Source organism: Schistocerca cancellata, chromosome 3 (genome assembly GCF_023864275.1).
Source record: "Schistocerca cancellata isolate TAMUIC-IGC-003103 chromosome 3, iqSchCanc2.1, whole genome shotgun sequence".
In the NCBI taxonomy this organism is placed as follows: Eukaryota; Metazoa; Arthropoda; class Insecta; order Orthoptera; family Acrididae; genus Schistocerca; species Schistocerca cancellata.
In genome coordinates, this window is record NC_064628.1 from 59,089,954 (window position 1) to 59,112,561 (window position 22,608).

A 22,608-nucleotide genomic window follows, 5' to 3' on the forward strand; every position below is an offset into this window, starting at 1 on the left:
ATACTTCATCAGTTTCGTGGTATTTATTTATTATTTATGGGTCTAGCCACGGCGATGGTGACACCCCTCTCGGTTAAAAACCCTGTATTCCAATAATGGCCTCCACACACACACACCATTCCCGCCAACCACTCTGGCGCATCTCGACACTCGCTCTCGCAACACGTCACAATCGATTGTTCGCCCTATCGACCTGTGCCGAGTGCAAAGTTATAGTAAGGGACTACGGACCCCTTACAAGTCCCATAGTGCTCTGAGCCATTTGAACCATTTCTACAATTGTAGTCATTTTTTCGTCTGTACATGTACATTATCAGGAGAAAGAAAACTGGCGTTCTACGGATTGGAGCGTGGAATGTCAGATCCCTTAATCGGGCAGGTAGGTTAGAAAATTTAAAAAGGGAAATGGATAGGTTAAAGTTATATATAGTGGGAATTAGTGAAGTTCGGTGGCAGGAGGAACAAGACTTTTGGTCAGCTGATTACAGGGTTATAAATACAAAATCAAATAGGGGTAATGCAGGAGTAGGTTTAATAATGAATAAAAAAATAGGAGTGCGGGTTAGCTACTACAAACAGCATAGTGAACGCATTATTGTGGCCAAGATAGACACAAAGCCCATGCCTACTACATTAGTACAAGTTTATATGCCAACTACCTCTGCAGATGATGAAGAAATAGATGAAATGTATGATGAGATAAAAGAAATTATTCAGGTAGTGAAGGGAGACGAAAATTTAATAGTCATGAGCGACTGGAATTCGTCAGTAGGAAAAGGGAGAGAAGAAAACATAGTAGGTGAATATGGATTGGGGGGAAGGAATGAAAGAGGAAGCCGCCTTGTAGAATTTTGCACAGAGCATAACTTAATCATAGCCAACACTTGGTTCAAGAATCATAAAAGAAGGTTGTATACCTGGAAGAATCCTGGAGATACTAACAGGTAACAGATAGATTATATAATGGTAAGACAGAGATTTAGGAACCAGGTTTTAAATTGTAAGACATTTCCTGGGGCAGATGTGGATTCTGACCACAATCTATTGGTTATGAACTGCAGATTCAAACTGAAGAAACTGCAAAAAGGTGGGAATTTAAGGAGATGGGACCTGGATAAACTGAAAGAACCAGAGGTTGTACAGAGTTTCAGGGAGAGCATAAGGGAACAATTGACAGGAATGGGGGAAAGAAATACAGTAGAAGAAGAATGGGTAGCTCTGAGGGATGAAGTAGTGAAGGCAGCAGAGGATCAAGTAGGTAAAAAGACGAGGGCTAGTAGAACTCCTTGGGTAACAGAAGAAATATTGAAATTAATTGATGAAAGGAGAAAATATAACAATGCAGTAAATGAAGCAGGCAAAAAGGAATACAAACGTCTCAAAAATGATATCAACAGGAAGTGCAAAATGGCTAAGCAGGGATGGCTAGAGGACAAATGTAAGGATGTAGAGGCTTGTCTCACTAGGGGTAAGATAGGCACTGCCTACAGGAAAATTAAAGAGACCTTTGGAGAGAAGAGAACCACTTGTATGAATATCAAGAGCTCAGATGGCAACCCAGTTCTAAGCAAAGAAGGGAAGGCAGAAAGGTGGAAGGAGTATATAGAGGGTTTAAACAAGGGCGATGTACTTGAGGACAATATTATGGAAATCGAAGAGGATGTAGATGAAGACGAAATGGGAGATACGATACTGCGTGAAGAGTTTGACAGAGCACTGAAAGACCTGAGTCAAAACAAGGCCCCGGGAGTAGACAACATTCCATTAGAACTACTGATGGCCTCAGGAGAGCCAGTCATGACAAAACTCTACCATCTGGTGAGCAAGATGTATGAAACAGGCGAAATACCCTCAGACTTCAAGAAGAATATAATAATTCCAATCCCAAAGAAAGCAGGTGTTGACAGATGTGAAAATTACCGAACTATCAGTTTAATAAGTCACAGCTGCAAAATACTAACGTGAATTCTTTATAGACGAATGTAAAAACTGATAGAAGCCGACCTCGGGGAAGATCAGTTTGGATTCCGTAGAAATGTTGGAACACGTGAGGCAATACTGACCTTACGACTTATCTTAGAAGAAAGATTAAGGAAAGGCAAACCTACGTTTCTAGCATTTGTAGACTTAGAGAAAGCTTTTGACAATGTTAACTGGAATACTCTCTTTCAAATTCTGAAGGTGGCAGGGGTAAAATACAGGGAGCAAAAGGCTATTTACAATTTGTACAGAAACCAGATGGCAGTTATAAGAATCGAGGGGCATGAAAGGGAAGCAGTGGTTGGGAAAGGAGTAAGACAGGGTTGTAGCCTCTCCCCGATGTTATTCAATCTGTATATTGAGCAAGCAGTAAAGGAAACAAAAGAAAAATTCGGAGTAGGTATTAAAATTCATGGAGAAGAAGTAAAAACTTTGAGGTTCGCCGATGACATTGTAATTCTGTCAGAGACAGCAAAGGACTTGGAAGAGCAGTTGAACGGAATGGACAGTGTCTTGAAAGGAGGATATACGATGAATATTAACAAAAGCAAAACGAGGATAATGGAATGTAGTCAAATTAAGTCGGGTGATGCTGCGGGAATTAGATTAGGAAATGAGACACTTAAAGTAGTAAAGGAGTTTTGCTATTTAGGGAGTAAAATAAGCGATGATTGTCGAAGTAGAGAGGATATAAAATGTAGACTGGCAATGGCAAGGAAAGCGTTTCTCAAGAAGAGGAATTTGTTAACATCGATTATAGATTTAAGTGTTAGGAAGTCGTTTCTGAAAGTATTTGTATGGAGTGTAGCTACGTATGGAAGTGAAACATGGACGATAACAAGTTTGTTCAAGAAGAGAATAGAAGCTTTCGAAATGTGGTGCTACAGAAGAATGCTGAAGATAAGGTGGGTAGATCACGTAACTAATGAGGAGGTATTGAATAGGATTGGGGAGAAGAGAAGTTTGTGGCACAACTTGACTAGAAGAAGGGATCGGTTGGTAGGACATGTTTTGAGGCATCAAGGGATCACAAATTTAGCATTGGAGGGCAGTGTGGAGGGTAAAAATCGTAGAGGGAGACCAAGAGATGAATACACTAAGCAGATTCAGAAGGATGTAGGTTGCAGTAGATACTGGGAGATGATGAATCTTGCACAGGATAGAGTAGCATGGAGAGCTGCATCAAACCAGTCTCAGGACTGAAGACCACAACAACAACAACAACAACAACAACATGTACATCACATCTATCGATTTCCGTCCCATTCGGATAATTCCTTAGTGGTGCGTATTTCTTTAGTGTATTATTGCCTGAGTAGAACAATTGTACTCTTCATCCGATAATTCTCTTCACGCAACGGCAGCTTTCCTTTATTTAGTCGTTACGGAAAGAAATGTAATCCGTTGCGTCTAGCCGAGTTTTGGACTCGCCACTGAGGAAGGCATTGTGTGACCTGTGGCTCGTTTCTTCCACAGCTGCTGCTGAAACCAAAGTTCAGCTGCATCGAGAAAATCAAGACTATCGGCAGCACTTACATGCTGGCTTCGGGGCTGCGGCCTGGCAAGGAGGACGGCGGAGGGGTAAGTGCAGAGCCGCGTCGCGCCCCGCCACCCTGCTCCCACCCTCCACTCCTACCCTGGCAGTGGCTGCATTCCGCTTCTCGCTGCTGCCACTATATTCCTCCTCTTCAGGTTTCCTATCTCCACATAGAGCATCCCAAGCTTCCTACAATGACGAAAGGGAAGAAAAAGAAAAAGAAATGTCAATTCTTAGTTTTATCTGTTTGCTGCCAAATTAGTCTGACTCCTTCTCGGCCCTGTAGCCAAGGCCGCTAAAGCATCCAGTTACTCTACTGGCCATTGAAATTGCTACACAACGAAGGTGACGTGCTACAAACGCGAAATTTAACCGACAAGAAGAAGATGCTGTGATATGCAAATGATTAGCTTTTCAGAGCATTCACACCGCCGGTGACGACACCTACAACGTGCTGACACGAGGAAAGTTTCCAATCGATTTCTCATACACAGACAGCAGTTGACCGGCGTTGCCTGTTGAAACGCTGTTATGATGCCTCGTGTAAGGAGGAGAAATGCGTACCATCACGTTTCCGACTTGATAAAGGTCGGATTGCGGTTTTTCGTATCGCGACATTGCTGCTAGCGTTGCTCGAGATCCAAAGACTGTTAGCAGAATATGAAATCGGTGGGTTCAGGAGAGTAATGCGGAACGCCGTGCTGGATCCCAATGGCCTCGTATCACTAGAACTCGAGATGACAGGCATTTTATCCGCATGGCTGTAACGGATCGTGCAGCCACGTCTCGATCCCTGAGTCAACAGATGGGGACGTTTGCAAGACAACAACCATCTGCACGAACAGTTCGACGACGTTTGCAGCAGCATGGACTATCAGCTCGGAGACCGTGGCTGCGGTTACCCTTGACGCTGCATCACAGACAGGAGCGCCTGCGATGGTCTACTCAACGACGAATCTGGGTACACGAATGGCAGAACGTCATTTTTTCGGATGAATCCAGATTCTGTTTACAGCATCGTGATGGTCGCATCCGTGTTTGGCGACATCGCGGTGAACGCACATTGGAAGCGTGTATTCGTCATCGCCATACTGGCGTATCACCCGGCGTGATGTTATGGGGTGCCATTGCTTACACGTCTCGGTCACCTCTTGTTCACATTGACGGCACTTTGAACAGTGGACGTTACATTTCAGATGAGTTACGACCCGTGCCTCTACCCTTCATTCGATCCCTGCGAAACCCTACATTTCAGCGGGATAATGCACGACCGCATGTTGCAGGTCCTGTACGGGCCTTTCTGGATACAGAAAAATGTGCGACTGCTGCCCTGGCCAGCACATTCTCCAGGTCTCTCACCAATTGAAAACCTCTGGTCAATGGTGGCCGAGCAACTGGCTCGTCACAATACGCCAGTCACTACTCTTGATGAACTGTGGTATCGTGTTGAAGCTGCGTGGACAGCTGTACCTGTACACGCCATCCAAGCTCTGTTTGACTCAATGCCCAGGGGTATCAAGGCCGTTATTACGGCCAGAGGTGGTTGACCTGGGTACCGATTTCTAAGGATCTATGCATCCAAATTGCATGAAAATATAATCATACGTCAGTTCTAGTATAATATATTTCTTCAATGAATACCCGTTTATCACCTGCATTTCTTCTTGGTATAGCAATTTTAATGGCAAGTAGTGTAGTATACAGTTGGTGGAAGAAGTGTTCACTAACAGTATTAGGCTGGCAGTGGTAGATGTGGTGGCGTAAATTTCTTGATCAACAGACTTGGCATCAATGTCCTGATTTAAATTTTCAATCTCTCCGCAGTGTCTCGTGAAGTGAGAGCCTACAAGACTGATGATAGCTATAGCTCCATCCGGTCGGGACGTTAATGTCTGTGGCCCCCTTGGCGCTGTTCTTGATGAGGAAGCTTTACGCCACCCTCTCCCTCCTCTCGTCGTCATAAACATGACACCACATTGTTAAAAGATCACTTACAGTCAACTGGACACGCCAGGTAGACATAAGACACAGCACGCATAAGCGCAAGGAAAGGAGCCATTGTCCGCAGAGAAAGAAAACACGATTAGGTGAGAACAATTCCATATGAAACTTGCTTGTTACTGGCACTAAAACTGTAGATACTGTCTGTCGTGTCCGCACAGCGCTATCGCAAATTTCCTAGACTGAGGAAAAATTGAAAAACTAGTGTGTTTACCGCAAACACACTTGACGTAATAAAGTGGTTAGACAATTCCAAAACAATAATGGTAGAAAACATACCGACAGGTACTAAGTGACTCTCTTTGCGCTACCAGTTCCACTCTGCATGATCACCTAACAGCAGAGCTTTCACCTTAGCGTATCTGTGTAAGTATGTCCATAATGATTTCCACAGTAACAGCGTAATAAATCTGCGCACTCATTGTCTTCTCTTGCTGGAAAGCAGTTTTGCAAGCCTGCGTAAATTATATGGTGCTGTATAACACGACACGTAAACAAAGAAAATAATACGTCTTTGTATAGGGAATGGGGTACTAGAATACAAATGCAGAGAAGCACGTACGCATTATAAATCTGGAATGAACAATTTAAGAACGCTGTACTTAAAAGAAAAAATGTTACCTGGAAAGGTTAAACATACAGAATAAAAATGAAAAAAAAATACGGTGAGCCCTAGTGAGGAGACTCACGGCAAACAACCAGTAAAGAATGGAAGCAATGTCTGATGAGACGAGAATATGACATGACTTGAGCAAAAAAATTTGGATTTCTAATTTCCAAAAATAGAAGAGTGACTTTTTTCATGTTTTCGTGGCGCAAAGATCATGCCATAAAATTTCGAGCGTGCAGTCGTGTAAATTCGACTTCTTCTTCTAATATTTCTGGCTGTATACCGTCCAGCCATCTTCACATTAAGTCGAGCTGAGTGAAGCTCCAGCAATTGCACCATCCTTTTAAACTCGCGGCCATAGATACACAAGGCGCCAGAGACGTTGATCGAAGGCAAAAAGGTATGACATATGCAAGGAATTAGATCTATGGCTGCGTGGTCGATATCATGGTGTGGTTAGACCGCACAGCCATAGATACGAATTATGCATGGAATTAGATCTATGGCTGCGCGGTCGATATCATCGTGTGGATCGACCGCACACCATAGATCTAATTCCATGCATATGTCATACTTTGCCGCCGATCAATGTCTCTGGCGCCTTGTGTATCTGTGCTGCCTAAGAAAAGGATGGAGCAACTGCTGGAGCTTCACTCAGCTCGACTTACTGTGAAGATGGCCGGACGGTATACAGCCGAAATTTTAGAAGAAGTCAAATTCATGCGGCTCCACGCCCGAAATTTAATGGAACAAGTGAGTGACTATTTAATAAAAGGGTACTGAAACGAATGATAAAAATAAAGCATATCCGAGTCATCACACACTGATTTTCCATCACCATATTATCCGCTAAAGTACTATTGAAGATTTTTCATTGTTTATTCGACAAACTGATCAGTCACGCTTAATTTAAACACTGAGAAGTTGACAGGAGACTTTGTTTCCATTTCCTGCAACATCGCAAGCCTTTTCAATTATAGCAGTAGCAAACGCTCTAGATCGGTATTGTAAATAACAAAGCTTGATTATCATCACTGTAGCGAAACATGTGGGATATATGTAGCGCTGGCTGGTGAGAACTCTCAGTAATCAACAAACACTTCACCATCAATCTGTCGGTGTTCCACGTCCTGACAAACGGAATCAGCAACTGCATTGCGATGTAACACTGTCTGAGGGGGATCACCTTTGCGTTAATTACGTTTCAAGTACTGGGAACAAAGCGAATTACATACCTGTTTTCTAGACTCTTGCTGCACGTAGAAAGCCTTGGCATGAAATTTTGCGTTACATTTGCCCCATATATGGGTCTACCGTCAGCAGACGTCTCTTTCGCCGTTCAGCCCAAGACAAATTTTGACATTTCTTCTCGCCATAGGTCACATACGAACTATCGTAAGAAAATCACGAAACAAGCACTCGTGCCGGAACACTGTTAAGAATTACCCAACTTTATTGTTATTTGCTGTTAGAAATTAGGTTATTGTTTGGAAAATCCTGCTAACTTGAGTATATTTTCCAAACAGTAACCTAATTTCTAACGGGCCAATAACACTAAGGTCAGCACACTAATAGAGAACTTGCAGGACGATACTATCGACATCGTTTCACAGGTCGTTGATATAGACCATGAACAGTATTTTAACGCCTGGATGAGAACTCTACCTATTATATTTACATCGAGAGCACAAGTGCTGTGAGAGGTGACATACATGCATACATCACGCTTTTCAGTAGATACATGTGAATTTTAATGATATATCAGACATTTTTATGTCATGTCCGCCAGACTGCTCAACATGAGCAAACAACTATCAATATTACATAGTTGAATGCAAATTACACGAAGGAAAAGTGGCTAAAGGAAACAACATACATTAAAACAAATTCATTATTAATTTGTGTTTTGGCTGATGTATGATACTTAAGTAACTGCTTGGTAACTTCACAGTGGAGCATCAACATCTCCTTATACTTTAAGGAGAAAAATGCACACTTGCACTATCGCAGTTCTGATAGTGCGCAGTTATGACCTTCTTAAAGTACAGTTTTTCAACTTTCGCCTGTACTAGTTGTCTGTTACTAGCTCTGCCGCGATGCAGCCACCTAGTGCCCGATGTATTGTACGACAGAGAGACAACCAGAACCGTGAATACGCAGGAAGTTGAACGCAAGGGAAGAGGAGGGAGATGGGTTTTCCGTCTGTTCAAAGTGTTTTGAAATCTTGTTCAAGAGCTCGTCAGTCTACGCGAAAAATAGTAGGTAATATGAGTGACTAATAAGTCAACCTCGAGCACGTACAGGATGTAATGAGTATATGTGTATATGTTGTGTACCTTAGTATGCACACACATCAGTTTGTTGGCTGGATTTTCTCTGCGTCTAACAGTCTTCCAGCAAACACGGCACATAATTTACTACCTAATGTTTTCTGTGTAGTCATAACTGCACCACTATATGGACTGCGCCTGCCAGTATAGACTAGCCGCTCTGCGGCCACGAATCCAAACTTCAACACCTGTGGCAAAATGGACATAACAGCTTGCTCTTGCCAAGTGTGCGTGGAGGTACTACCCAATAGAAAAACGCACGACTTGTAATGGCTGTAATTATTAATCTGAAAATAGCGTAAATACTGGCGTAAAGTTGTTCAGCATACCGTCCTCAGTCACCAACAGAAATGTCAGCACTTACACACTTTACATCCTGTATGTGTTCAGTATTATTCAAACAATATTGATATTCTGGAACCATATATACACCTCAGAGTCAAAATGAATACCTAAATCTAAGCGACTGCAGAATTATTATGAAATGAAGTTAATGATTTTCTATTTACAATTTAATTGTGTCAATCGCACTGAAGGAAAGCTCATCTCCTGCAACTGTACCTCACTTTACCAGTGCTAGCCTTAAAATTCAAAGAAAATAACATATAGAAGCGATGTTAATAATTAAATACCTCTGTGGTACTTCTTTAATGACACACTAATTGGTTACATTTATTTACACTGCATTTGTAAATCGCAACGTAAAAGTTTTAAGAGCAAAGAGAAATCTGCCACCAGCGTACTTTGACACAATGAATAAAGCATGTTAACAACGTAGAACAGAAATTCGCAAATCTCTTATTCACCCCGCTGTACAGTACTTCGCGTTCGGGCTATTGAAGGCTGCAGTAGAGCGGAGGCAGTAATAAGCACCCGGTGCCCGCGAATGTTTAAAAGCAGTACTTTCAGATGATCATAGCTGCATTCTATCAGGAATATGACCCAAATTTTCAAGGTATCGATTGCTGGGTCTGATATCTTGTACGTTTTTGCTGAATAAAATGTGAGCTCAAGTTGATAATGTTTCGTTGTCAGTCATTTGGCGTGCATGAGAGGTAAATTACGCATTAATTATTCCTCGTGGGACCCTGAACGCAGTTATGTGCCATTTTACAAACATTCTGTGAGCGGCTGAGTGAAAGGTCACCACTAAAGAAGAGCTACAGATCTCCCACTGTGATGTTGGTAGGTGACCGTCATTGTTCACCATCTCGCCAAAGTTGGCTAGGTTGTTGTTAGGCTGTTAGGCAGTGTATTACCTTACGCTCTGTGCAAGTTTACAAAGCATGGCGGCCAGCCAAACAGCAAATGACAATCAATAGATAATGGATGACTGCAGCAATCAGAGACGAGTGACGTAAGACTGATGGTAATATTCAGAGGTTGTGATTAAATGTTTGGTCCCTCCTCTTATGTACGCTGTAGTCTCCCCCCTCCTTCCTACTTCCATCTATTGCCCACATTAAACAATGTCCAGTCCAAGTAATCAATAACCAAAGACTTCTATGAAGATATGAGAGGAGCGAAGATTACAATAAACTTTCTAGTTTACTTAGCTTGTCATGTTAATTTGCCTCCAGTTCTTCTTGTCTAGAGATCTGATTCTTGAAGCTGAAGATGTCACATCAGGTCCTCACGGTTGGATTGCACTAAATAAATCTGAAGATTGTTGTTGCATCACTCTTTGACGTAAATATGTTTTCTCATATTTTAATATATCATAAAGTATTTTAATTTTTCACATTAACAAAGCAGATATTACATTTCTCGTACAAAAATACGTCCGATCACATCAGAGACATGCTTACGACTCCCACACTCTGCGGAAATAACAATATTCCGAAAGGCTTACAATTTTTCTTAACAAATGAATTCCTGCTACTTTTAATTTCGGTTGTTATTTCACACATGAATCCAGAAATAAACATAGTATACAGTACAGGATTGCGTAAATAAGAATAGAAATTTCAAGGGCACCAACAATTCGTAATTTCAAACGTTTCTAAATAAAACAAAAATTATCTGTACACTCAGAACTAGTTCTTATCGTTTATAAAATCGAAACTAAAATATTTTATAAAGTAATTCATTTTCATGAATTTTAGCTTGAAATATAACATACTGTGTATAAAATTATATGGAAGGTTTCAGAAAAACAACTGAGATAATACTGACCCGTCCAAAATTCGAAAAGTAATACTGGTATTGACAACTACTGTTGAGGAAAATGCTAGAGAAGGATGTCCCGCTACAACCCTCTTCCATACGTGTTTCTTCTATATCTAGTCAGAAATGATTTTAATCTGTCTGTAACGTAAGAAGTTACTATCGTCCAAACATTATACTTTAGATACCGTTTAAATCGAATGCGTCAAGGAGACTGAGACAACTTCAACCTAGAATGTCCTCGTAGAAAATCACTTCTCATTTGACATATAACAGTTTCACAACTTTTACTATTTGAAAATTAAAACAAGCAGTAAAACCAAGCATTCCATAATCTCTTTTTATAAATGAGGCATGTAGTGTCAAAATTGGCCAAGTCATTGAAGGCATATTTTTCAGTATGGACAAAACAACCTCTAGAGACAAAACAAGGATGTCCACAAACGTTACTCTTTCATAGTTACATCCTTAACGGTTTAATGTTTGCGTTCTATTGTTTTGTGAAATCTGATTCATAATGAATCATTCTCTTGTTAATTTAAGTTTTGACTTGGCCATATTTGTTGCAATGTTATATTATTTTACCCTTGTTTCATAAAACGGTATCTTTTTCAACTTCAAAAAATCTTGTGAATAAAGCAGTTACAAGAAAACAAAGTGTCATTGTGGTTACTTTTCTTTATAGCAATAAAAGAAATCATTTTAACATAAATACGGCAATGACATATCAAGGAGAACATCCGGAAACTGAGTGCAATTCAAAGTAGAATTTCTCTCACTGAAAGCTTGTAGTTTGCTCATATCTTGAACACAATAAAGAGAAAATGATTTGCAAGTAATCATATATGTTATTAGAATCAGTCCACATAAACTGGGTAATATTGTTGTTTTTAGTCTTCATTTTTGTTCTCACTTACGTGAGAATATCAGGCATTTCATGTGAACCACAGACGCAATGTACACCTTACAATACACGATAATGACAAAATACAAGCACATCGCGAAAGAAGATCCCCTTCGCACGAGTTGCGGTAAGAACACCGTGAATACGGAAATTTCTGCAAAAGATTGTTGTTGTCAATATACAAATGAAATATCAGGCCTTCAAAGAGTATACAATGTAAGGGTTCGAGTCCCTACCGGGACACAAATCTTAATTCATTTCTTCAGCTTCCATCATTAGTGTAGATAAAGATGAGACTTAAATGTCTCAGGGAAAATTTAATAATAAGAATTTTTACATAAGGAATTATTGTGCTACAGATATGATCACAACTGTTGCTCGTTGATTGATATGGCAGGTTTTGAACTCACTGCCTGTACGACTTGACCCATTCTGCTGCACGACCTAGAATCCAGTGCTATTTATGACGAAGAAATGTTTTTGAAGCACATTCTTGTTTCACCTGATAGTGATATATTTCGAATTTAAACTGATAACTTGAGCTCATTTTCGAAAATTACGTGACTTGGCCAGTTTTGACAGACACTAGCCATTTCACATGTACTAGGAGGCGGATGATGGAGTGTTGACTAAAGCCGTGCACATTGCTGAAGATAGCCCTTCAAACAGTTTTTGTCATCACGTTATCCATGATGAATACCCCCAGGTTCACTTTTTGTAGAGTTACTCAGTTATTGGACATTACGTCACGAATTTAAAGAAACCGTCAATTCTGTACTTGGCTTTCTGCAGCTGTTCTACTTAAAGACAGCACCGTCTGCTTAATCAATATTCTGTCTTAAGTATTTTTGACCAATACTTTTTTTTAGCAAAAGACAAATTTCAATCGTAAATTAATATATTACAATTTTAAATGGTGCCCTTCGCAAAATGAAGTTTCGTTTTTTCGAAGTGGCTATTTACAATTATTTGATTGAATCGGGTTGTCAAGTATAAGACAGCACGGATGAGATTTAAAAATAAGAGCAACTACTTTTAGTGAGAAATATAAAATTGTATAAACAACTTGCTAAGCTATGTCATCCACACCCATTGTGCATATTGATCATTTGAATTTAGCTTCTGATCCAAAGGCATTACTGTTTGCAGTAGTCAGTCACTTATCAGCATTGCACATGCGGTTCATCCATTAAGCATGAAACACAACAGATAATTCGAATCAAATCATAGTTGCACGGAGGAGCAAATTCTAGATTACTGAGGAAAATGTCGCAATATTTCTTCAAAGTAGTTAGTCTTCTGACTAGATGGTTTAAATTTTTGAGGAAATTTTGTCGATAGAGAAGGAGTCTGCAGCTGATGTCGACCACTTCTTCAGTGTGCGTGTGTGCTGCACGAGGGTAATCCAGGAAGTAACGGTCTATAAGGCGTTCCCGCTGCGCAGACTGGTACCAGGCTTCTACCCATGTCGTATGTTTCCTGGACTTCTTGTCTCGGTTTTGTGTCAGTGCCAGTGGAAACAAGTCGTTGTTACGCACTCTGTGATAGTTTACAATAAACTGTGTGATGAGAAGGTCCGCCGACTGTAAGGTCATTGCCGTTTTTCATCTTTTGAATGGTCTCAAGTTGAAATCTGCGAAAATCTGCCACCGGCTAAACTAAGGGTATCTTTATATGGCAGTGAACAACAGAGATGTGAAATTTTCACTAATGGACGGACAGACGTGCATAACGAAACTCGACGCAAACGTCCGTCACATACCACAGATGATTTGAAAAACTCCAAATATTTCTCCAGATTTGCTCGCGCAAAACTGTCTGCGAACGTCTTGACTATAGCGGAATTCGTACACAATATGTTTCCCGACGACGGAACGACTCTGAAAAAACGGAAAATAGCTGCAACGCTTACATTTTCGAAACAGTATCACGGAAATGGAAATGTTTTACTTGATCGAATTTTTACCGGTGGTGAGGCGTGGGTGACTCACTTCATCATACTAAAGTGGAATCATCCGATTATCATCGAAAAACCGCAAAAAATGCGAAAAATGTCAAAGTAACTCGTGTTCTCTCTGTCTCTCTCTATACCGGGTGATCAAAGAGTCAGTATAAATTTGAAAACTGAATAAATCACGGAATAATGTAGATAGAGAGGTACAAATTGACACACACGCTTGGAATGATATGGGGTTTTATTAGAACAAAAAAAATACAAAAGTTCAAAAAATGTCCGACAGATGGCTCTTCATCTGATCAGAATAGCAATAATTAGCATAACAAAGTAAGACAAAGCAAAGATGATGTTCTTCACAGGAAATGCTCAATATGTCCACCATCATTCCTCAACAATAGCTGTAGTCGAGGAATAATGTTGTGAACAGCACTGTAAAGCATGCCCGGAGTTATGGTGAGGCATTGGCGTCGGATGTTGTCTTTCAGCATCCCTAGAGATGTCGGTCGATCACGATACACTTGCGACTTCAGGTAACCCCAAAGCCAATAATCGCACGGACTGAGGTCTGGGGACGTGGGAGGCCTAGCATGACGAAAGCGGCGGCTGAGCACACGATCATCACCAAACGACGCGCGCAAGAGATCTTTCACGCGTCTAACAATATGGGGTGTTTTTTTTTCTAATAAAAGCCCATGTCATTCCAAGCATGTGTGTCAATTTTTACCTGTCTACCTACATTATTCCGTGGTTTATTAAGTTTTCAAATTGATACTGACTTTTTGATCACCCAGTATATATATATATATATATATATATATATATATATATATATATATATATATCTGTCTCTATTCTGTGTGTTTTTTCCTAACGGATTTCATATGAAGACACTACGATCGGTATTGTGGCACACCAAGAGAATTACGGCGAAGATTCGAAAATCATAGTCGCTTAAGTTCTTTCTATCGGTATTGTGCATTCTCACGAAAATTCTTGCCCTGTCATTACTGCTGCAACCCGGAGGGCTCGCTGCTAATTTCGATGGGGAAGTTTTGAAGCTCCTCTTTCCAATTTGCAACATGCTTCTAGAGATGGGCAGAAAATGGTTAGGAAGTGATGCCGAGGTGGAGAATGCTCTGAACAAACTTGAGGGACTACACTATCTTACCTCTAAAGCTCTTGGGCAGATAAGAGATACGCTCAAATAGAAGAAATGATTTCGCAGAGAGTTTCAGTTTCGTATGTGACGTGTTTTCGTTGACAAAATAGGTTCTTGAATTTATTGAAGCCAAAGGATCTTTAGTTGCTGGATCACCCACGTGCTTGTGTGTGTATGTGTGCGTGTGTGGCTGTGTGTGAGTCATCGACAGTAACGCTAATGAGATTCTGTGTTCTGGCGCTGCGCCTTCGCCCCGCCGCGCCCACATTGCAGGACGAAGCCAAAGTAAGTGTGGAGGCACGCCAGTTCCCGTGCCCGTAGTCGCAGCTGTTTCTGTGTGTGTGCTGCCGCCTCCTCTCACCAGCGCCTTAATCACAGCTCGCGCCGCCACCGCGCCGCAGGCCGGGTGCCCGCTTCGCTTCGCGCAACGCTTTGCCGCTTCCGCCGCCGCCGCCGCCGCTGCTGCTACTGCTGCTGCCGCACTGTGACGTCACCGCTGAGCCGGAAATTAAACCGGCGAAACTCAAAGCGAGAGCCCGCAGTGCGTGCCAATAATCCCAGCCGCGGAATCTGAACGCCTCACTTTACATCTGCGTTCGACCGAAAAATGCCTCGCAGCGAAACTCGCGTTAGGCGGCCGTCCTTGTTCGCTTACTGGGCGCAACGGAACGCGAAGTTTTGAAAAATCGGTATTAATTGCCCCTCGTCCAGTGTTGCGGAAATCGAGGCGTGTTATCAGAGCCAAGGGAAAACCATTAGCCGCGACAGTATTTCCCGACGAATTCGAATCGTCCGCTTGTCAAAGCCGTGCAAGATTCTTGTAATTCTACAGTAGGCCACAGCGCTAGTTCATCTCTCTATTGCAAAGAATGGCTCTCAGTACTATGGGACTTAACATCTATGGTCATCAGTCCCCTAGAACTTAGAACTACTTAAACCAAACTAACCTAAGGACAGCACACAACACCCAGTCATCACGAGGCAGAGAAAATCCTGACCCCGCCAGGAATCGAACCTGGGAACCCGGGCGCGGGAAGTGAGAACGCTACCGCACGACCACGAGCTTCGGACTATTGCAAAGAGAAGAGCCCCTTCTTAAGGGGGGTAGGACGTCAAACTGGCCGACTTGGAGCAGGAGAGGCACCACAGGACGTTTTATTTTCTACTGTCTATACTTTTACAAATAAATTCATATAACTTTGTCAGCATGACCAGGAAGGATTCAGAATTCACACTCATAACAGTGGAAATGCAAAAACATAACAAAATAAATTTTTTTATATATGCAATTTCATCATTTTTTCACTTACTGTTGGCTGCATTTGTTGCTATAGGTACATTTTTCTTCACAAGTAAGAGAGATTCTTTATGAATTTTGCACAGCATACAAACCATACTTACAGGTGTATGAAACTCTAGAATTTTCCAAATCTATTAAAAACTGTGGTAAAAATTGAGATAATTAACTACAAAATTTGATTTTTTTTCTAAACATAAAGTTTAAAACGTAACAGCTCATTCATTTTTTTCATAAATTAAATGGATTCTAGAGTTTCAGACACCTGTAAGTATGGTTTGTATGCTGTGCAAAATTCATCGAACAGCCTCTCTTACTTATGAAGAAAAGTGTACCTATAGCAACAAATGCAGCCAATAGTATGCGAAAAAATGATGAAACTTCACATGTAAAAAAAATTATTTTGTTATGTTTTTGAACTTCCACTGCTACGAGTGTGAATCCTGAAACCTTCCTGGTCATGCTGACAAAGTTTTATGAATTTGCTTGTAAAAGTATAGACAGTGGAAATTAAAATGTCCTGTGGTGCCTTTCCTGATCCAAGTCGGCCCGTTTGGCGTCGACCTCCCTTAAAGGTGTCTGGATAGATACGGAGTTTCAGATGATATCTGTGGATTTATGTAGAGGTTTTATATGCTCCATTCGTATTAAATTTTTACGCGTGAGGGACAGAAGTCAGCAGCCAATAGCTATTCGATGACGTGTAAGACTGCAGTCAAAAAACGTTGGTAATAAAGGAGGATAGGAGATGTCGAATCATGCAACATGTGCCTCACAAGCGTAGGCAGGGAATGCAAGTGTTTTGAAGAGTCGCCAGTGGTTCTACCCTGCATACCAGACCAAACATTGCGGTTGCACTACACTCCAAAAGGGTCATATCAAGTTCAGCGGGGTTTAAGCCTCACGATGTCCTCAGACTAGATTTGAAACGTCCAATGAGCATTGTCAAACATGGTCAAGAACGCACTGCAAACTGTCTTTTCCGATGGCGTATTGTGTGGGAATCAACGCTGCAAGGAGAGCGGTTGTTCCATTGACGCCATTTGTCCCACCCTCTGAGGTCCTTTCCAGTCGATTCTGAGCGGCGGTCTGTCTAAGAGGTTTTCCTATGCCACCCTTAAGAAAACTGCGTGATTTCAACGTTGAGTGTCGCATTTATGACCTCCATCGCCGAAGCGGCAAAAGAAGAGGTGAAATATGGGTAAGGGAGAGTGTGACGACCCTGTCGTCAACGGTAGCGTTGGGCAGGATCACGGAAATATGGTGACAGTGTGACGTCATTAACACACCTTACACATCACATGAACCTTTGAGCTGTGGCCTTTATTTCGCACTTGTCGACAAGCTGTTTGAAGCGTCTCTTAGACCGAGCGTGACGTCGCAGGGAGCCACGCATTCTCACTATTACAGAGCCACCACAAGATGACATTATTGTTGCTACAGCTTTATCCACATCTACACACCTTCAAGACAGCAACCAGTTGGACACCCGAATCTCATGGGTGGCCAAAGTTGTGGCGCAGCTATTGCAGCGCAATGGGAGACAGTTACAAAGTTTTGAAAAAGTTATCATTTCTTTTTTCCGCACTGTAGACGAATCACATCAAAACAATAACGTATCCTGGCTTCCTCGAAACGAGGACTGAAGTTTTCCAGTGGAAAGTCGTAATGTAGCAGGGTTCAACCTTATGATAGCGTCATGGCCAGTAAACATGGCTGACATTTGGTCCCGAAAGATTTCCTGCGGAGAGGCAGTTGATTGCCCGCACAGAGATTCAGTGAGGGACGCCAAAAGCCACAACTATGAAAAATCGATTTGAAGTGATTTAAGGTGAAAGAACCACCTACATTTATTTGTTTAGTAACATCTCCATTATGTTGATTTGTCGTAAGAGTGTTACGGACGGCCGGCCAGAGTGGCCGTGCGGTTCTAGGCGCTACAGTCTGGAGCCGCGTGACCGCTACGGTCGCAGGTTCGAATCCTGCCTCGGGCATGGATGTGTGTGATGTCCTTAGGTTAGTTAGGTTTAAGTAGTTCTAAGTTCTAGGGGACTGATGACCACAGCAGTTAAGTCCCATAGTGCTCAGAGCCATTTGAACCATTTGTTACGGACGTGTAATTCATCAACGTTGTCGTTCGTGTACAAAACTTTCCTCCACCAAACCTTTGAGTACTCTTCGTCCCGACATAATTTCAGAGTTCAAATAACCCATGCTATAGAGACGGTTCTGAGAAGAGAAACACGATTCGTGTATAAAATAATCTCAAAACTCTTCCCGCAGTAAAACACAAGAAAACTGGAGCTTCAGTCGATAACCGCAAAGTTAAGCAGGAACAACTGGCTATTGTAACTATTGCCGTGTCTGCGACTTAACCGGCTCTGTAGTGATAGACGTTCGTCATCCTGATGTCAAACTGCCGGAGACGGTTTTCTACAAGTGCTAATGGGCGTCACTATAAACGCACACATCGGCACAGTCTCTGGCACTGCACTGGTCGTAGCAGAGAAATACGATTTCAAACGAAGGCTTACAGACAGTCCTCCTTCCAGCGCGCTGATCGTGCGTGTGGAACAGCATGGAGGATTCCTATAAGAAGATCTCTACACCGCATACAGAAGATCGCTCTCATAGTATAGATTTTAATGTAAAGCACGGCAGTTTACATAATTTATAGTACCTAACATAAACGCCAGTTAAACTGTATTTTTTCGTAATACTTAAATGTTATCGCAAGACCATTTCAATCGCCAATAAATCGCGTGCTCCAGTGCATCTTTATTCTCGTTATACACCGAATCCACCGTCTTCTAGATTGTGACCTCTAATTTTTTTCCTTATGTTGTATTTGAAAAGTATAATTCGTAATGTTTATCTGTCTCATTGCGTATTACGAAAGAAATAACAGTTGTAGTCTGGTGGAAATGCTAAGTGCAAGAGTTTGAAAATCACGGTGCTTTTGCACTAAATATGATCTAGAATAGGAATTCAACTTTACGAGAAAACCCACTCCTCTTGACATTTATGGCTGGCTCTGAGCACTATGGGACTTAACTTCCGAGATCATCGGTCCCCTAGAACTTAGAACTACGTAAACCTAAGGACATCACACACATCCATGCCCGAGGCACGATTCGAACCTGCGACCGTAGCGGTCGCGCGGTTCCAGACTGTTCTTGACATTTAAATCCAACTACAACTTGCTGTTTATTTAACAACACACATGTAGATTAGTTAAATGAGCCACCGAGTTCTCTGATAAGGAATTCCGTTTTTTCCAGAAGGGCCTATACCTACATTTTAACATTAACAGAATGGCATGCAATGTCCAGGAATGTCACCGCCATATTTTCCTCTTTTTACTTTGTTTACTAACTTCTCAAAACACGAAATAAAAATTATGTAAATGATCAACTTTTGAACCAGTCACAATTCACTAAGTAAATGTCCAGTTGTTATATAGCTGCGCAATGGGCTACGTTACCATTTACATCGCAACTTTCTACCGCATCTCAAATAATCTGTCGTTCATTGTAACCCTCTCTGAAATTTTAGCGTACATGTTGTATGCTTTTAAGCCAGTAGTACCAATACTTATTCTCATTTAATGTCATTCACAGCGTTCAATGCGCCAGATAACTAATAATGTAGTAAATACTAATTCTGCAATACCATTCGGAGTTCTGCAACACACACACTCTGTCTAGCAACTCAAAGTTCTCGCTTTCAGGCTTTACTGATGGGTAGCATTGCTGATACTATAGCTATATGAAAACCTCCCAATAATTTGTAACTACCATATACACTCCTGGAAATTGAAATAAGAACACCGTGAATTCATTGTCCCAGGAAGGGGAAACTTTATTGACACATTCCTGGGGTCAGATACATCACATGATCGCACTGACAGAACCACAGGCACATAGACACAGGCAACAGAGCATGCACAATGTCGGCACTAGTACAGTGTATATCCACCTTTTGCAGCAATGCAGGCTGCTATTCTCCCATGGAGACGATCGTAGAGATGCTGGATGTAGTCCTGTGGAACGGCTTGCCGTGCCATTTCCACCTGGCGCCTCAGTTGGACCAGCGTTCGTGCTGGACGTGCAGACCGCGTGAGACGACGCTTCATCCAGTCCCAAACATGCTCAATGGGGGACAGATCCGGAGATCTTGCTGGCCAGGGTAGTTGACTTACACCTTCTAGAGCACGTTGGGTGGCACGGGATACATGCGGACGTGCATTGTCCTGTTGGAACAGAAAGTTCCCTTGCCGGTCTAGGAATGGTAGAACGATGGATTCGATGACGGTTTGGATGTACCGTGCACTATTCAGTGTCCCCTCGACGATCACCAGTGGTGTACGGCCAGTGTAGGAGATCGCTCCCCACACCATGATGCCGGGTGTTGGCCTTGCGTGCCTCGGTCGTATGCAGTCCTGATTGTGGCGCTCACCTGCATGGTGCCAAACACGCATACGACCATCATTGGCACCAAGGCAGAAGCGACTCTCATCGCTGAAGACGATACGTCTCCATTCGTCCCTCCATTCACGCCTGTCGCGACACCACTGGAGGCGGGCTGCACGATGTTGGGGCGTGAGCGGAAGACGGCCTAACGGTGTGCGGGACCGTAGCCCAGCTTCATGGAGACGGTTGCGAATGGTCCTCGCCGATACCCCAGGAGCAACAGTGTCCCTGATTTGCTGGGAAGTGGCGATGCGGTCCCCTACGGCACTGCGTAGGATCCTACGGTCTTGGCGTGCATCCGTGTGTCGCTGCGGTCCGGTCCCAGGTCGACGGGCACGTGCACCTTCCGCCGACCACTGGCGACAACATCGATGTACTGTGGATACCTCACGCCCCACGTGTTGAGCAATTCGGCGGTACGTCCACCCGGCCTCCCGCATGCCCACTATACGCCCTCGCTCAAAGTCCGTCAACTGCACATACGGTTCACGTCCACGCTGTCGCGGCATGCTACCAGTGTTAAAGACTGCGATGGAACTCCGTATGCCACGGCAAACTGGCTGACACTGACGGCGGCGGTGCACAAATGCTGCGCAGCTAGCGCCATTCGACGGCCAACACCGCGGTTCCTGGTGTGTCCGCTGTGCCGTGCGTGTGATCATTGCTTGTACAGCCCTCTCGCAGTGTCCGGAGCAAGTATGGTGGGTCTGACACACCGGTGTCAATGTGTTCTTTTTTCCATTTCCAGGAGTGTATTTTCTGGACAGTATTTCGACGTTTGACCTAGTCTGGGTGTAGTCCAGCACTATACCTTCAGGAATTACAACCGGAACCAAATTAAACAGAAACGATCGTATAGAAAGTCCTGCAGGACAGACGAACCAAACAGATCACTTAGGACGTGCGACAGAGCCACTCAAGAAGCTACTTACACTAAGTTATTACGTCTTCCTCTACAGCAGTGCTGTGGAGTATAGGATCCTTATAAGATAGAATTGACAGAACGTTGTGAAAGTTCAAAGAAGAGCGTGTTCGTTTTGTGTTATACCTAAAGGTGGGAGACCATCTCATGGATGTGACAAGCAAATTATGACTTTGAAAGAAGTAAGTGTTCCACCGCGGCGAAATCTTTTCTCAAAATTTCAATGAACGATCTCCTTGAATCACCAAATCATTTTGTTGCCCCACCCCTCCTAACTACACAGTGAAGATTGACTCTCGCTTAAAAATTAGAGAATTTAGGGTTCGCACGGACATATTTAGGTTTTCTTCTTCCTCACGAGATATTCTAGGGTGCGACGACAGAGATACGATATGAAAATGGTGTGCTGCACCAACCGTCAAGCGCTAAAGTTCGTGTTGCGGAATTACCATGTAGATGTAGAAGCTCTTAATTACTATATCACTCCTCCATATATTGTGCAGACCCATCGGTCTTCTGAGAAAATTGTTAGTTGCGCGAAACAGACTGAAAGCCAGAGGTTACTATGGCAACATTCCACACGTACGTGGCCTGTTGACTGCTGCAGCTTACTGCTTCTGCTCACTTCTTTTTGTTGCTTCATTTTCATTATTTCGCTGCTTCCTTCTCGTTAAACTGCAGTTTATTTTCCGCTGTAAAGTGTAGCTCTATTATTTGCTGGCGTAGATGGTCTGCGTTGTTTCTTGTTTCTGTTACACTCAACTGGCATGATAGTGTCTAATGTAGCAGTACATTAGTTGAATAATACAGTTTTCTTTTCACTACAATATCTTTTGTGGTCTGGAAGTCGAAAGCTGATTTACGGATTTATTTTTTTTCTCCTGCATGCTTGATTCAAATTTCTGAATTTTAGTGTCTAATATATATTCTTCCTTTGGAGTGTTACTGTTTTATTTTAGCTCTCATTAATTTGTAACTCAACTTGTAATTGATTTATCTTTTCTAACTTCCGTATAGTATTGAAATAATTCTTCTTTTCAATACTTACTATTCTTTAAAGATGAAAAAGTGGTAGTTCTCTTCTGTCGTACAGAGAAGTGAGCGTAAATATCGCAGGAGTTATCTGAGTCCTTGTATCACAAATATCGTAACTCAGGGTCAGTTCATTTCAATCTACGTAAATGGAGTACAGCATTACGAAAAATAAAAAACCGTAGGACTGTCAGTAATGACATTTCCCAGGATATCATTCAGATGGGCTGCAATAATAGCA

The 22,608-nt window shown here is 42.3% G+C and overlaps 1 protein-coding gene across 1 annotated transcript in view; it reads left to right on the top strand.

The window, feature by feature from the left end:
- The window catches only part of LOC126176958 (adenylate cyclase type 2), a 334,232-nt gene that overhangs the window by 285,689 nt on the left and 25,935 nt on the right, over positions 1 to 22,608 (top strand). The window contains exon 16 of the mRNA XM_049924166.1: positions 3,457 to 3,561. Within this exon, the coding sequence (XP_049780123.1) occupies positions 3,457 to 3,561 (105 nt within the window). The remainder of the gene's footprint in view (positions 1 to 3,456; positions 3,562 to 22,608) is intronic.